Source organism: Loa loa (assembly GCF_000183805.2).
Source record: "Loa loa unplaced genomic scaffold supercont3.50, whole genome shotgun sequence".
Classification (NCBI taxonomy): domain Eukaryota; kingdom Metazoa; phylum Nematoda; class Chromadorea; order Rhabditida; family Onchocercidae; genus Loa; species Loa loa.
Genome location: NW_018108230.1, coordinates 44,180 through 57,248, shown reverse-complemented (window position 1 = coordinate 57,248; position 13,069 = coordinate 44,180). Strand labels below are relative to the sequence as shown.

Genomic DNA, 13,069 nt, shown 5'->3' with positions numbered 1-13,069 from the left:
TTGGGGAGATTTGAATGGCCATGTCGGCTCGACAAGGGATGGATATAGATTTCAGATACGGGATGAGAAATGCTGATGGCAAGCGCATTCTTAAATACTCGAAAAAAACAGACTCGAACAACGTCGTCATTACAAACACGAAGTTTCAGCAACGCAGTCACACCTAATATCATTTTACAGCGGTAACAGCAAAACTCAGAAGACTTCATCATGGTTTATCATCGCGACCAAATCCTTGTCACCGATGCAAAGGTCGTGCTTTGCCACGCAACATCGACCGCTGATTTGCTCCATAAGGTTAAAGTCCACATCACCGAGGTGGAAGCACAAAGAACAATGCGGACTGAAACATATCAAGTGGTGGTGATTGAAAGAACACGAATATGCCATGATGTCGTACCTTCAACTGCCTTCAGTCACGACCGTCAAGCTATGAACCGACAAGCATACATGGTCATAGAGAAACGAAGTGAAGGCGAAGGTGCACGAGAACAAGCGGTTTTACCACGCCTTTCTCGAGAACAAGACACCGACAACTAGCAGAAATACTATGAAGTGAAGAGAGCCGCAAAACAAGCTGTTAGTTACTGTAATGAAAGCTTTACTTTTACTATAACGAGGTCAACAGGAAAGGAACTCTCGGTACGCGAGAGTGCAAACGCTTTATCTACCCACTAATAAAGTCCCGTCATAGAAAAACCGAAGATGTCGAAGTTTTACGACATCAATGACAAACGAGACCATCTTCTTGTGGACCAAAAATGTAGTGAAAAATGGTGCGAAATTCGAGAAAGTGTGTACCATCCACCCTATTCCCCAAGCTGTCCCAACCTATGGCTCCGTACAGCCATGGATGGAGAAATTGAGGCAGGACTGAAACGGATGAAATCCGGCAAAGCAACTGGTGCGTTCGATGAGTGTGGAAGTCAAAATTTTGGTACGCCGCTGAATGGTTAACGCAATTCTTCAATCAGATTATCGCGAAGAAAACAGCTGCTGACTGGCATGAAAGCACGACTATTCCAAAGGCAGCCCCCCTCCCGACTATGGAAACTACCGGCCGAATCGCTTGCTCTCTCATACCAGAAAGGTCTTTGAACGAATTATTGGTGCGCGCATTCGCGATATCGTTCAGTTCTCCAACAACCAGTGTAACACCACTCGTGCAGTACTACCAGTGCCATTCATGTTCACTTCTTGCTGAGAAGCGTTGCGAAAAACAAAAAGTTTGCATTTTATCTTTATAGATTTGGAGAAAGCTTTCGATCGCGTCTCTCATATGTCATCTGGTATCCTCTACGATGGCACGCTATCGAACTTATCGACTGGATTCGAATCCTCTATACCGATTCAAAAGACCGGGTGCGCCTATAGGGGTGCATCAAGGTTCAGCTCTGTCTCCATTCCTTTTCGTCGTTGTTATGAATGCTGTCATAATGCACCTGCAGAAGTCCCTGCTCGGGACACTGCTCTATGCTGATGATGTTGGTGTCCAATAGCAAAGACGAGCTTCAACAGCAAGTGCAGGCTTGGAGTGATCGACTGCCCAGTTTGGCCTTCGTCTGAACGTCAGTAAACCGTGTACTTGTCAGCCGATGTAAGCGAGTCTGAATCCATCAAAATTAATGGCATTGAGTTACCTCGAACAAACGCGTTCAAGTACCTTGGGTCGACAATTGCTTCTGATGGTAGCCTTATTCTGAAAATCACCACTTGTGTCAACTCTGCATGGTCGAAATGGCGTTCCACGACTGGTGTCATATACGACAAGAGCACACTCGACCATCTGAAGTCGAAGATCTACCGTTCTGTGACCCGACCTGTAGCGATTTATGGGCCAAGTGTTGACCTGCGACCAGGGAATTAGACCATCCCTTAATGTGATGGAAACAAAGATGCTGCAGTGGATTGCTGGTCTTACGCGCCTCGACCACGTACACATGACAACATTCGACAGTGGTTCGGCATCGCCCCGATTTCTGACAAGCTACGTGAGTCGCATTACAGATGGTGTGGCCACTCTTTCGAGCCAGCAATGATGCTGTTGGAAAAACCGAAATAGCTGCATCATAGAATCATTCATTCAAATACATCCCATTTACATTTATTTTTTTCTCATGCTTAAAGCTATGAGTCAGCTATCTAATCTTCAGATCTTCTAAAAGTGCTTTTTTTTACACATCTGGTAACTAATCTGTAAAGGCTTTATCCCATGCAAAGTCTTGTATACAATATGGTGAGAATGCTATACATCAGATAAAATACGCAATTTTTTATAAAGAAAACTATTCTTATATGTAAATTTCTCTTGAACCTGTGAGAATACTGTCAATATGTAATGATTGTTCCTCTTCACACATCCCATATATAAACCCTAAGAAATTCTAACAGGATTCAATGTTAATTTCTCTACGTCATCACTCAACTCTACTCAACACGATCTTGCTTTATTTTCTCTCCATTTATGAATTGCTACTTCAATATTTCTCCCATTGTTCTACTTTATTAGTTTGGACTTCATTCTACTATAATCGGAATTACTTCTAACCTATTTTTATTGTATTTGGTATTCGAACAACAATAAAGGATAACTGTTATACTCCTCGAACACATAACAAACCAGTATTCAGTAAGTCATTCTTTCAAAAACATAACTGCTTTATTACTAACAAGAACAGTAATCCTCATCTTTTCTTCATTTTGTTACGACAGATCCCGTGTGCAAGATTGCCATAACCTCGACGTTTCAGGGAAGCGATCTTTAAGGTCGCCCAAAGCAACGTTGATCTGACACGCTACACAGTGGTATGGTATGAAGACTAATGGCGTATATCCTCATCAAATGCATGATCGAGAAAAATGGCACCAACCGGGAAAGCAGACCCTGCATTAGAGCAGGACAAGAAGAACAAGAGGAAGTTGATGAACAGAATATACACTCAAAACATGCTCAAAATACGTATGTATATCTGGACAAAGGTATTTGACGGAAAAATATCATTCTACCATTGGTTTCATGCAATTTCAAAATAAAAAATTCGAATTTATCGATATCTAATTGATTCTAGCTATAATCGCATCAGAAAGATGAAAGAACTCCTAATTTCAAGTAATTACAAAATATAGGGGATTTTCCCTTTCATAAAATTTAAAAAAGAAAAATTTCCAAGTATGAGAAAAATCGAAACTCTACACGATGAAATTAATAAACTTCGTTCTTCTTAATTAAATTTTCCTGAAATCAATTTCGACTTTCCTATAAAAAATATATTTAATGCACAGATTCATGAGACATAGAAGTCATCCTTTTCGTAACTTATTTTAATGGGTATTTTTTAAATGATGAATGCCACATTTCCGCAATAGAAGGATTGTCGTTTAAAAATTGTAAGTTCATGCAAGTCTAGATGGGAATAATTTGCATGGCTGAAAGCTTTGTATGTTGAAAAGATCTTAAAATCATTTCGAGATAGCATAATCTAAAGTATACAATTCAAGATGTACTTTGATCAGTACTATCTTGAACTGTCAAAAAAACGACACATTCTGAGATTTTAGCTCACTTCGCATTTCAATATGCCGTAGTTTATATATGGTATAGGAGATTGGACTACAGACAAATCCAACAAAGTGTATATACAGGACTAAAAGTTTACGATGAGCACCTGTAAGAATATACAAAAATGTAAGATGTGATATGACAAAAGAAATAGCCCATAATAACAATAGAGTCAATGCTAAGTTAGTAAGCTTACAACTGACGTCTATGGATTTCTCCAAGAGTCGTACTATTTCGCACTATGAATTAAAAGTAACAGAACTCCCTAACACTACGTGACAATTCATTATAGGAATATGCAGAAAACACTTCCTGACGAAAGCCTAACTCGAGAAATGGGTTTTACGAGGTCAAAACTAAATTTTACAGTTAGACTAAAATAATAATTATTTTCTGAAATGTTTGGCCTGAATGAAATGAACAAAGGATGAGATCACTGGTATGCATATAAGATGACTATGTCTCAAATTACTTCCAAAATTTTAGATCTAAAAAAAATACGTCATACGTACACAACCCTAATCATTACCTACCGATGATCTTAAGCCTAAAGCCAATAACTTTCCCAATAAATGTATTACAAAGTGATAGTAAGGTCGATCGATTTTTATACGAAAAGTGAGACGACCGCGGCTGACATCTCGCGGAGGGAGGACGCATCGCGCTCAACAGGGGGTAAAGCCGATCAAAAGCGGCAAACTCGTCAAAGTGACATATCCCTGGACTGTCCCATTTGTTCTTTCTATGCATAGCAAGCTAATCCCGGACCTATTTAACCTGTTTGATCGGGTAGACAAAGTGATGGAAAGGAACGAACTTCAGTTTTCATTATTACCTAAGGTTCAAAGGTTCTGAGGATTCCAGTCTGAACAACGGTCTGTGCATCGGCATAATAAAGCACTGTGTCACTTATCATTCATATTTCTGGCGTATATTGTATGGGAAATTCAACTTATTTTACATATAATATTATTGCGAAAATAGGACTTAGCCTTAAATGAATTTTTCCTCCAAAAGATATGTATACACTTCCTGAATATGCTGCATTCGTCAGAAAATATGATCAGAGGATTTCTCGTTCTCTGAGGAATGTGGTATATTTGAGAATCTGCAAAACAGTAAGGATACTTATTTGTATTTAATTACATATTAAAATTGTTACTTCATAATTCATTACGTCTGTTCATGTTCCACTGGATGTACTAAATTTGTCCATTGGGCTGATAATTTCTGCTGGGCTTATTTTGGAGGTAGAAACATTGCGAGCATCCTGAAAAATTATGCTAAGACGCTTTTCCGATTAGATTTTTTTTGAGGAGGTGAAGGTAGGAGGAGGAGGAGAGGAAGAAAATACAATATTTGGAGTTCCATGCTTCTTTCATTGACAACTATTGACATTTTGTTGATCAATAGCCGTTTGGTCGATTCCAATCCCCACAGCCGTTACCGAGCCTTTCAGGGCAACAGCCTTTCCATCTTTGATCCTTATATTCAATACAATTCTACACACTACACAGGTAGATCTCATCTTTCAGATGAATAAGCTGAATCATGGAACAGTTTCCATCCTTGTTCATTCTTGCAAATATTTACATATGAAAAGAAAGGAATATCTTAGTTGTAAAATGAGCAGCATTAGCTGGAATTGAAATTGAAGTGGATGCTATCAACGATTGCCAGGAGCATTTCTGTGTTGGATGTTTGTTAGAACGGTCAGTCGGCAATAGTTCCGCGCTATGAGGTTCTTCCGCAGACAGCAACACACCACTTTTAGATTGGTTTGTTGCTTCATTTTTTTCTAAATTTCTTTCATTTTTCTTTCATCCCCATGATATTCTATGATCAAGTACATTTTCTTTTTATTCACTATTGAACTACCATACCCTAATTGTAAGATAGACCAATTAGTCAACGCCGTTAAGTGCCAGGTATTTTGGTAAAGAAATAACCAGTATTCAGTCCCATTTCACATTTTGTTTTCTTCTAATGTATACTTCACATTAGTGCATTATTTTTGATAAGGAATGGAGTATCTGAACGGGTTCGGAAACGGTTTCCGGGTCCAAAGGATGAATAAATGATAAATAAACTGGGCTGTAATAGCATCATGATAAGGAGTGTGCTGTGTCTGTGCTATCTTTACGAAAAAGTTGCGAGACGGATGAAGGTTTGACAAGCGTCGTACATATATTACTGTTTATGCCGAATAATATAAAGTGGTTGGAATCGTGAAAAGAGTATGACGTTCCACTATACGACTACTACTTTCTCTGCGATATGATTTTAATTATTATGAGCAGAATTGACTGAATTAACGTGATCAGTGGAGTCATTCTGTATGTACAAGATATGTTGCGAAATAATTTTTTTGAAGTTTCATAAAAACGTATCTCTTCGTCCTCTTCCTTTTTACATTATCTTTTTCAGTTATTTTGGCTACGGAAGCTAAACTGAGGCAGTGTCCATCATTTTCCAATATCATTGATTTTTTCAGACGTTAAGCAAATAAAAGAGTGATACTTTTACTCATCTATTCTGCTTTCCTATTCTAGACAAGAAAGGATAGTAAATATTGTTTGTCCGAATCATTTGCTCTCTTTACTGCTCAGAATATGTATAACATGAAAGAACTACAAACTGCCAATTTTGCGATTTCTCATTCCTTTCTTTATATCGTGTTTTCATAAGAATGTTTTAGATGTGAGTTTGACATTTTTTCATTTTCTGAGCTTCTATCAGGACTTTGCTGGCATACTAATCAAAAAATCCCCTCACTTAAAAAAATTAATTTTTTTTGTTGAAAAAAGAAAAAATTTTGCATTTGGACGAGTTAAGTTTTTTTATCAGAAAAAAAACCAAAATTTACGTTGATTTAGACGAATTCGAAAATAAAATAGTGTTGTTGAAGGTTTGATTTTCAACTGCTCATCTTTGCCATTATTATTTTAACACGAATAAAAAAATATTACCTAATGTTCTCATATTATGTTCAACGCTTCATTGTATAGCAATAACAAAAAATAGAAATTTATAGATAATGTCCTGTTTTCAGTATTTCAAATTTTTCTTCTAAAGTTTGTTCTTTTGACTTTGTCTTTTCTAATTTTTTCAATGTAGCTTGAATTCGCAGAAAAATGCGTCTTCTACGTCCTTTAACACCGGAAAGGTAGTGCAAAAGTAAGTTGGGAGATGGTTCCAGAATAGCGAGTACGCAATTTCTTGATGTTAGGTATTCTCATTTTACATCTATAAAAACGTTTATTTACATCCGTTTGAATATACGTGTGAATAACCAAACGATTCATGCATTAACCATCTGCTGATTCAGTCTTTCATTCTTGAATAAGCGTTTTCAGGAATAGTAAAAAGTAAGTTTAGTCTGATACACTCATATGCGGATGTGAACCGTTGAGAACCATAAAGCCCAATGTTGAATATGGGACGAATGTTTAGCGGAGAGAAATTTTCGCTTTTCAAACAAATAATCTTTGTACAGTCCTTTTATCCTCGAAAATGAAAAGTTGAATGTTGACTGATTAATTGTTCTGTTTTCCTTTGCTGTCTATGTTGCTAGCATTCCAATGTGCTGAACGATTTTGAACGCAGCACTTCTTTCTCATGCATTCATATGATTTATTGATGAATATGCTTGTTGTTCCAGTGTAGTAACTGATTAGGTAATTATCACTTCGAAAATTTGGAAATCGTACAATTTAGCTAGCTTCATACGCAGAACTTCGCAGTATTATTTTTAGCTTCAGTTTATCAGGGCTAACTACAACAATTCAATGTAATTTAATTTGACTTCAAATTAAAAAAGAAAAAACATGCATAGCTGTTTTCCAGTACTCTGTTTTCTTTCATCACGGCTAGGCTTCGCGAATGAAGATTTGGAAAGGGTTCTACCACGCTTGCTGCAAACGCTATAAATGTGGATGTACCCTTCCAGCCTGCACAGTGGGTTTTTTAGGTGAGGCATAGCGTGCGCGGAACTAATCCCACCATTCACTTGTAAAGTCCATCTTCCAGAGCTTAGCGAGCTCATTTTACCGTGAGTACATTTTGTTTGGCCCTTCATTGAGACTTTTCTTGCATAGGAGATCTTACCGAAGGCATAAATCACCTCCAGCTTAGCTCACAACTTAATCAAGGCACACAAACTTCTCTCGCGATAATGGGTTTTCCTGGAGAAAGCGTTTTCATTACGGCCTTGTTAAATATCTAATTCTTTTTTGTTAATATGTCAGCTTCTGTAGTTCTAGATGAGTTCGGATACGGCTACTGTCGCGCAGGAAGTGACCGAAAATAGCCAGCTGGATGAAGATCAAATACAGACTGGAAAAGAACTCAAGGAACAAGTTAATGACGTATACTCTACGCCGATTGCCGAACACTTTCCTGTTAAAATTGAAAATTTGTCAGTGGCAGCAACACCTATTGGTGGTTTAAATGATACTATCTTATCGTCCAAGGTATTATCAACACAAATCGGAAATTTTCCGGTAATCAATAATCCATTGGGGACACCATTGGTGCCACCACGGCATAAAAAACGTCGGGTCGAGGAGCTGAAATGTTCTGAAGTTAGATGGTTTCATCGGAAAAGCGGAGCGGAAACAAAATGGACTGCCTTTAAAGGTTAATTTGTTTGTATTGTCTACTTTCAATCTTAATTAGTTTTTTTCTTCAAATATAAAATCGTGGGTTTGTGCTGGTACATAAGGTTAAAAATGAATTTGAAAAAGGGATGATAATGCAAGTTGAAAAACCCAATCCTTCCAGCTTCTAGGAAATATTATAATCTGCATTGCTGCATTTCGTTTCATTTGAATTCTATATTTCTATGTGATTTCCTGTTAATTGTAATGGATGAAATATTAGGAAAGAGCAACCTCTAAAAAAAAACAAAACCAGTTTTGTCAGTTACATTTTTATTTTCCTAATAAATGATACGGTGCCATGACTGCTTACAGATTTCATTTTAGGGGTGGATTCGTTGTTGTTGGAAGTATACTGGCGACAGCAAATGCAAATTGATTTGGATCAGGCTACCGAATCCTACTTACGAACTATGAAAATGCCTACATCAGTGGTAGTATTAGATGGGTTATATCGAGTCGCCGAGGATCTCACAATGTTAAATTCCATTTATTGGAAAGGTTTATGATTTACTTTTCCATGCAAATGAAATGTCTTTTCGAACTTTCTTTGAATTAAGGCGTCCTTATTTTAATTCATATTCCCAGACTTTCTCATTTGTTCGATTGCATATATTTAAGCAGCGCATTCACTCAGCATTTCTTAATTTCAATTTCCTTCATTCATCAAATAAAGTTTTTAGATGACGCGATCGAGATTCGTCGGGGCACATGGTTTCTGGCAGAAAATTTACAGCCAATTGATCCCAGCATGGCAGATCCCATTGAGACACATCATTTACATATTTTTCGTTCACAGACTATTCCTGACGCCCCAGTTTTCTCAGAAAAGGAGTCAAGCAAAAAACCAAGCTAGTTTTTTATATTAGTGGTTGTTGAGGAGTTGAAAAGCATATTTTTTGAGAGTATTTTTTCCATATGATCTTAGATTCTGAAATCTCGAGGCTAGAGTGCAAATTTTGAAGGAAGTATTGTAGTATTTTAACAAAGCTTCTAATTACGCTTGAGTTTGGTCACTTCTATCCTAGTTTTCAGTTCTTGCGGAACTCAAACTACAGGATCAATATGAAGTACGGTGGAATTCCGTTATTGATATCACGTTGTATAACAATTCCAAAACAAGCCGATTACTGCGTTATATAGCTTGGGGTAAGGGAACTCCTCTGAAACGTGGCTATGACGAAGCGGAATGGAAGGATGGCAAACGAATTATCAGACATTTGATTTTGGTCGTTCACGGTATTGGCCAGAAGGGATATGAAAATCTAATTGCAAAAAATACTGATCAGTAAGATTTGCTACTTGGTCGATGATTTTGACCTCTGCCTGACCTTTTGTTGTCATTTTTCCTTTAATTTCTACATTTATCTTAATATCAGACTTATTCTATATTGTTGTTTTACTTCCGACATGATTATGAGTGTATATAACATTACGCTGTAGTGAGAAGCGTTCAATTATTTTAGTTCCAACTTTCTTTGAAGGGTTCGTGAAGCTATATATAGTTGCATGGATAAGCATTATCCGGATGAGAAAACTCGTCCAATGGTTTTACCAGTGGAATGGCGAGCAGCTTTAATTCTAGATGACGGTATTACCGATTATGTCACTTTGCCAAAGATGTCCTCAATGCGTAATACTTTAAATTCGACGGCAATGGATATTATGTATTATCAGTCTCCACTCTATCGAAATGAATTGAGTTTTTCCGATTATATATTTCTTTTGAATTATGTAAAAAATTTATTTCTCTCTTTATGCCTTCTCTAAATGCTGCTGTTATTCAATTGAAGTATTTTATTGCCGTTAAATAAACTAAACAAATAAATGTACTTTAGTAGATCCCCTGTTTTCTTCTCACTGTTGCCAGATTTTTTTCCTTTAATTCCGTTGACCAGTCCAACTTTACGGTTTTGCTACTCACTCTCTCTTTCTCTGTTATGCTTGCAAGAACTGAATGCCTATCGGAATTAATCTTCAATTTTCAGATTATGGAAGGTTTGATACGGTCGCTAAATAACGTGTACAGTTTGTTTGTACAAAATCATCCTGATTTTGATGGACCGATCTCAATTTATGCTCACTCACTTGGTTCTGTTATGTGTTATGATCTGCTGACTTGTTGGTCTCCTCTTGTTTTATATGACAAATATGTGGCTGAAATGATCGTGAGCAAATTTTCAATGTTTACCCTTCATTATCTGTGGCAGAGTAGAAAATAGGTTGCCGTCGCAAGGTTGCTGGTTATCAAATGATGACAGTAAATACTTATGTAAGGACTAAGCATTTTAAAAAAGTGATTTCAGATAAGACTGCAGAAAATTAGCTTGAATATAAATCACATTCGTAGTTATTTTAGGAACAACAATTGGCGATGAAGGCAGAACATGCTGAAATATTGAATGGCTTCCAAGAAGCACGGTTAAAGTAGTTATATCTCCACTTTCTAATATTTGATCATTTTCTATTTTGTAGTTTAGGCATATATGTTCAACTGATCTTTCGAAAAAGGAGTTGATCTAGTGTTGTAGGAAATCACTGCTAATAATAATCATTTACTCCATGCAACTTGGATTTCTCGTAAATTAACTGTTTTCCATTTTTAACTAAAGTTCCCATAATTAAGATGTTTCTTCTTTCGTTTTCAGACTTTTGGAACTTTATGGTGGATTTCAACTCGCTTTCATAACGCAGAAACAAAAACTAAAGTTTAAGGTCATTTCACGAATCTATTTGTAAAGCAGTTGATACGTTTGTTTTTACCTGGAGTGGTGGATTTCCTCTTTCCTTATATCGACTGTTTCAGGTTAGAAACATGTTTTGTGTTGGCTCGCCTCTTGCTGTTTTCTTAATTATGAGAGGTTCAACAACATTTGTTCCTGAAACCGATAGTCTGAAGAGAATATACAATATTTTTCATCCGTATGATCCAGTGGTACATTTTTAAATTCTGCAAGGTCGCATCTTAGTTAAATAATCTGAAAAACAGTTACAAAATTGAAAATCATTCATTTGCAATCAACGATTTTTCTAGGCATACCGCTTGGAACCGTTAGTGCATAAACAGTATCGTTTAATTCGACCTATTAAATTATTCAGTTCAATCGATCTACGGTCATTGCGAGATTATGCTCTTCTTCCACCCGAAGTGCGTTTTTTCTAGCGGTAGCTGATTATGAAGTGTATCATATGTTCCATTCGAATATGCGTAGCATTTTAGCTTCTGCAGGACCAGCAGTTCCCAATTTACCGATGACGGTGGTTATATCACACCAACAGATAACTCTACGGTTGTCCAGTCGAATGGGAGGTGGTTCCTTGCTCCCATTTTATTATAGACTACTTTTTTATTAGCTCTGATCTGAATGATACCCTTACTTCCAGCTTTAAAGGTCAAATGATTGGAGTCGAAATGATTGGGTTTTGCCGTTCTTATTTTAACTATCTTATAATCTTATGTATCATGCTTTTATTATTCAATAACTGTTTGTTTGACGCTTTATTTCATATTTAAATCTCTTCTTTAGATCAACAAAGTGTATTTCACTTCAAAATTTAAAACTTCTTTCCTAGATCAACAAAGCTTACATCAAGAAGATAAAAATAAAGGAAAAAGTTGAAAAAGAAAAAGATGCTCGAATAGCGGTTGTTGGCGATAAAGATCACGAAGAAATTGAGGAAGAGGATGAATGTGAAAGCGATGATTCATCGGCCTTACGACCGAGCAGTCCAGGTGTGATCGTTTACGGATTCGATTCTAAATCTTCACGACAGAATTTGGATAGGTTCAAATTGTTTTCACGTTTCGTTCCTTTTTGTTGCAAAGTTAAACTTCGTGATTGTGAGGAATTATTCACTTTAAATTTTCCAACTGTTTTCAATCATTTTTCATTTTAGGGTCGTCACCGCAAAGTTTAACGCCCCCACCGTCAGAAAGTGGTGATAATAAGAAAAGCTGGTGGAAATTTGGAAGCAGCCGAAGGGAGAAAGAAGCTAGCGAGGGATTTTTTGAGGAAGTTAAACTGAATGAAGCCCAGAAATTGATAGAAGAAATCGCTGTAGAAGAAAGTGGGTTTGAATGTTATCTTGAAAAAATCATCTTAATCAGATCGTATATACTGAAGATTGGATAGATGGTAAGAAATGCAAGCAAATAGACATGAAAAAAAATAGTCTTATAACGCATAATGTTCTTTGACCAGCTTTGACCCGTTGTAGGGTCGTTATAGATTTGTAGATTGTTGTAGGTCGTTGTAGGTTTGAACCCGAGTCATACAACTTGGTTGTCTTTTGGGCTTCACACAGATGTGACCTTACTAACAGCCTGACTATCAGATTCTAGCGTATTATAAGGCACCAGCTTTTTTGAGAAGGTTGTATTGACTATATCAATCGTCTAGTAGTTTCGCTATTAAAAGATGTGTAAGACGTCTACATTCCTGATATATTGGAATACATTTTTTATGAAACCAATTTAACCTTATATATCAAAGCTTTATCGCCCTCATTATTATGTTATAAGTGTATATTTTCTAAAAATTTTTTGAAATTCTTTTCAAGGGTTACCGTATCGCATGGATTATCAAGTGCAGCCGCAAATTACTGATCGTAGTTACTGGTCTGTGTTGAAAAGCCATTTTACTTATTGGGCTAATCCCGATATTGCGGCATTTATTGTAAACTGTTTATATCGAGAAGATAAAACAAGATGACAAGTGTTAAACAGTTCATAGTCTTTCAGTACTTTACTCTGTGTTTCAGTGGCATTTTTCCTTCTTACAGATTATTTCTGATGAAATTTTCTTTCATAAATTAAAGTAGAATAGGCAAAGATTTACGTATAGCAATGTTG

At 36.7% G+C, this 13,069-nt stretch overlaps 4 protein-coding genes across 4 annotated transcripts in view; 2 read left to right on the top strand and 2 right to left on the bottom strand.

The window, feature by feature from the left end:
• Positions 1 to 210: 210 nt before the first annotated feature.
• Positions 211 to 946, top strand: LOAG_17212 (hypothetical protein; the record flags this gene model as incomplete). The annotated part of the gene is made up of 1 exon (XM_020449874.1): positions 211 to 946. One exon carries the CDS (start codon positions 211 to 213, stop codon positions 538 to 540), a length of 330 nt encoding a protein of 109 aa, XP_020306531.1. The 3' UTR covers positions 541 to 946.
• A 690-nt stretch (positions 947 to 1,636) lies between these two features.
• Positions 1,637 to 2,017, bottom strand: LOAG_17211 (hypothetical protein; the record flags this gene model as incomplete). Its single annotated transcript, XM_020449873.1, has 2 exons — positions 1,922 to 2,017; positions 1,637 to 1,820 (listed from the first exon to the last, which is right to left on the bottom strand). Exons 1-2 carry the CDS (start codon positions 1,966 to 1,968, stop codon positions 1,637 to 1,639), a joined length of 231 nt encoding a protein of 76 aa, XP_020306530.1. The 5' UTR covers positions 1,969 to 2,017.
• Positions 2,018 to 4,742: 2,725 nt separating this feature from the next.
• Positions 4,743 to 5,524, bottom strand: LOAG_01829 (hypothetical protein; the record flags this gene model as incomplete). Its single annotated transcript, XM_003137367.1, has 4 exons — positions 4,743 to 4,829; positions 4,956 to 5,061; positions 5,153 to 5,357; positions 5,509 to 5,524. The coding sequence occupies 4 exons, from the start codon at positions 5,522 to 5,524 to the stop codon at positions 4,743 to 4,745; spliced, it is 414 nt and encodes a 137-aa protein (XP_003137415.1).
• Positions 5,525 to 7,821: 2,297 nt separating this feature from the next.
• The window catches only part of LOAG_17210 (CBR-IPLA-1 protein), a gene marked incomplete at both ends in the record, with an annotated part of 5,717 nt that continues 469 nt past the window's right edge, over positions 7,822 to 13,069 (top strand). Inside the window, 12 exons of the mRNA XM_020449872.1 lie at positions 7,822 to 8,197; positions 8,545 to 8,718; positions 8,901 to 9,068; positions 9,253 to 9,505; positions 9,702 to 9,951; positions 10,206 to 10,385; positions 10,577 to 10,638; positions 10,866 to 10,932; positions 11,024 to 11,152; positions 11,252 to 11,365; positions 11,791 to 11,950; positions 12,115 to 12,285. Coding sequence (XP_020306529.1) covers positions 7,822 to 8,197; positions 8,545 to 8,718; positions 8,901 to 9,068; positions 9,253 to 9,505; positions 9,702 to 9,951; positions 10,206 to 10,385; positions 10,577 to 10,638; positions 10,866 to 10,932; positions 11,024 to 11,152; positions 11,252 to 11,365; positions 11,791 to 11,950; positions 12,115 to 12,285 — 2,104 coding nt within the window. The remainder of the gene's footprint in view (positions 8,198 to 8,544; positions 8,719 to 8,900; positions 9,069 to 9,252; positions 9,506 to 9,701; positions 9,952 to 10,205; positions 10,386 to 10,576; positions 10,639 to 10,865; positions 10,933 to 11,023; positions 11,153 to 11,251; positions 11,366 to 11,790; positions 11,951 to 12,114; positions 12,286 to 13,069) is intronic.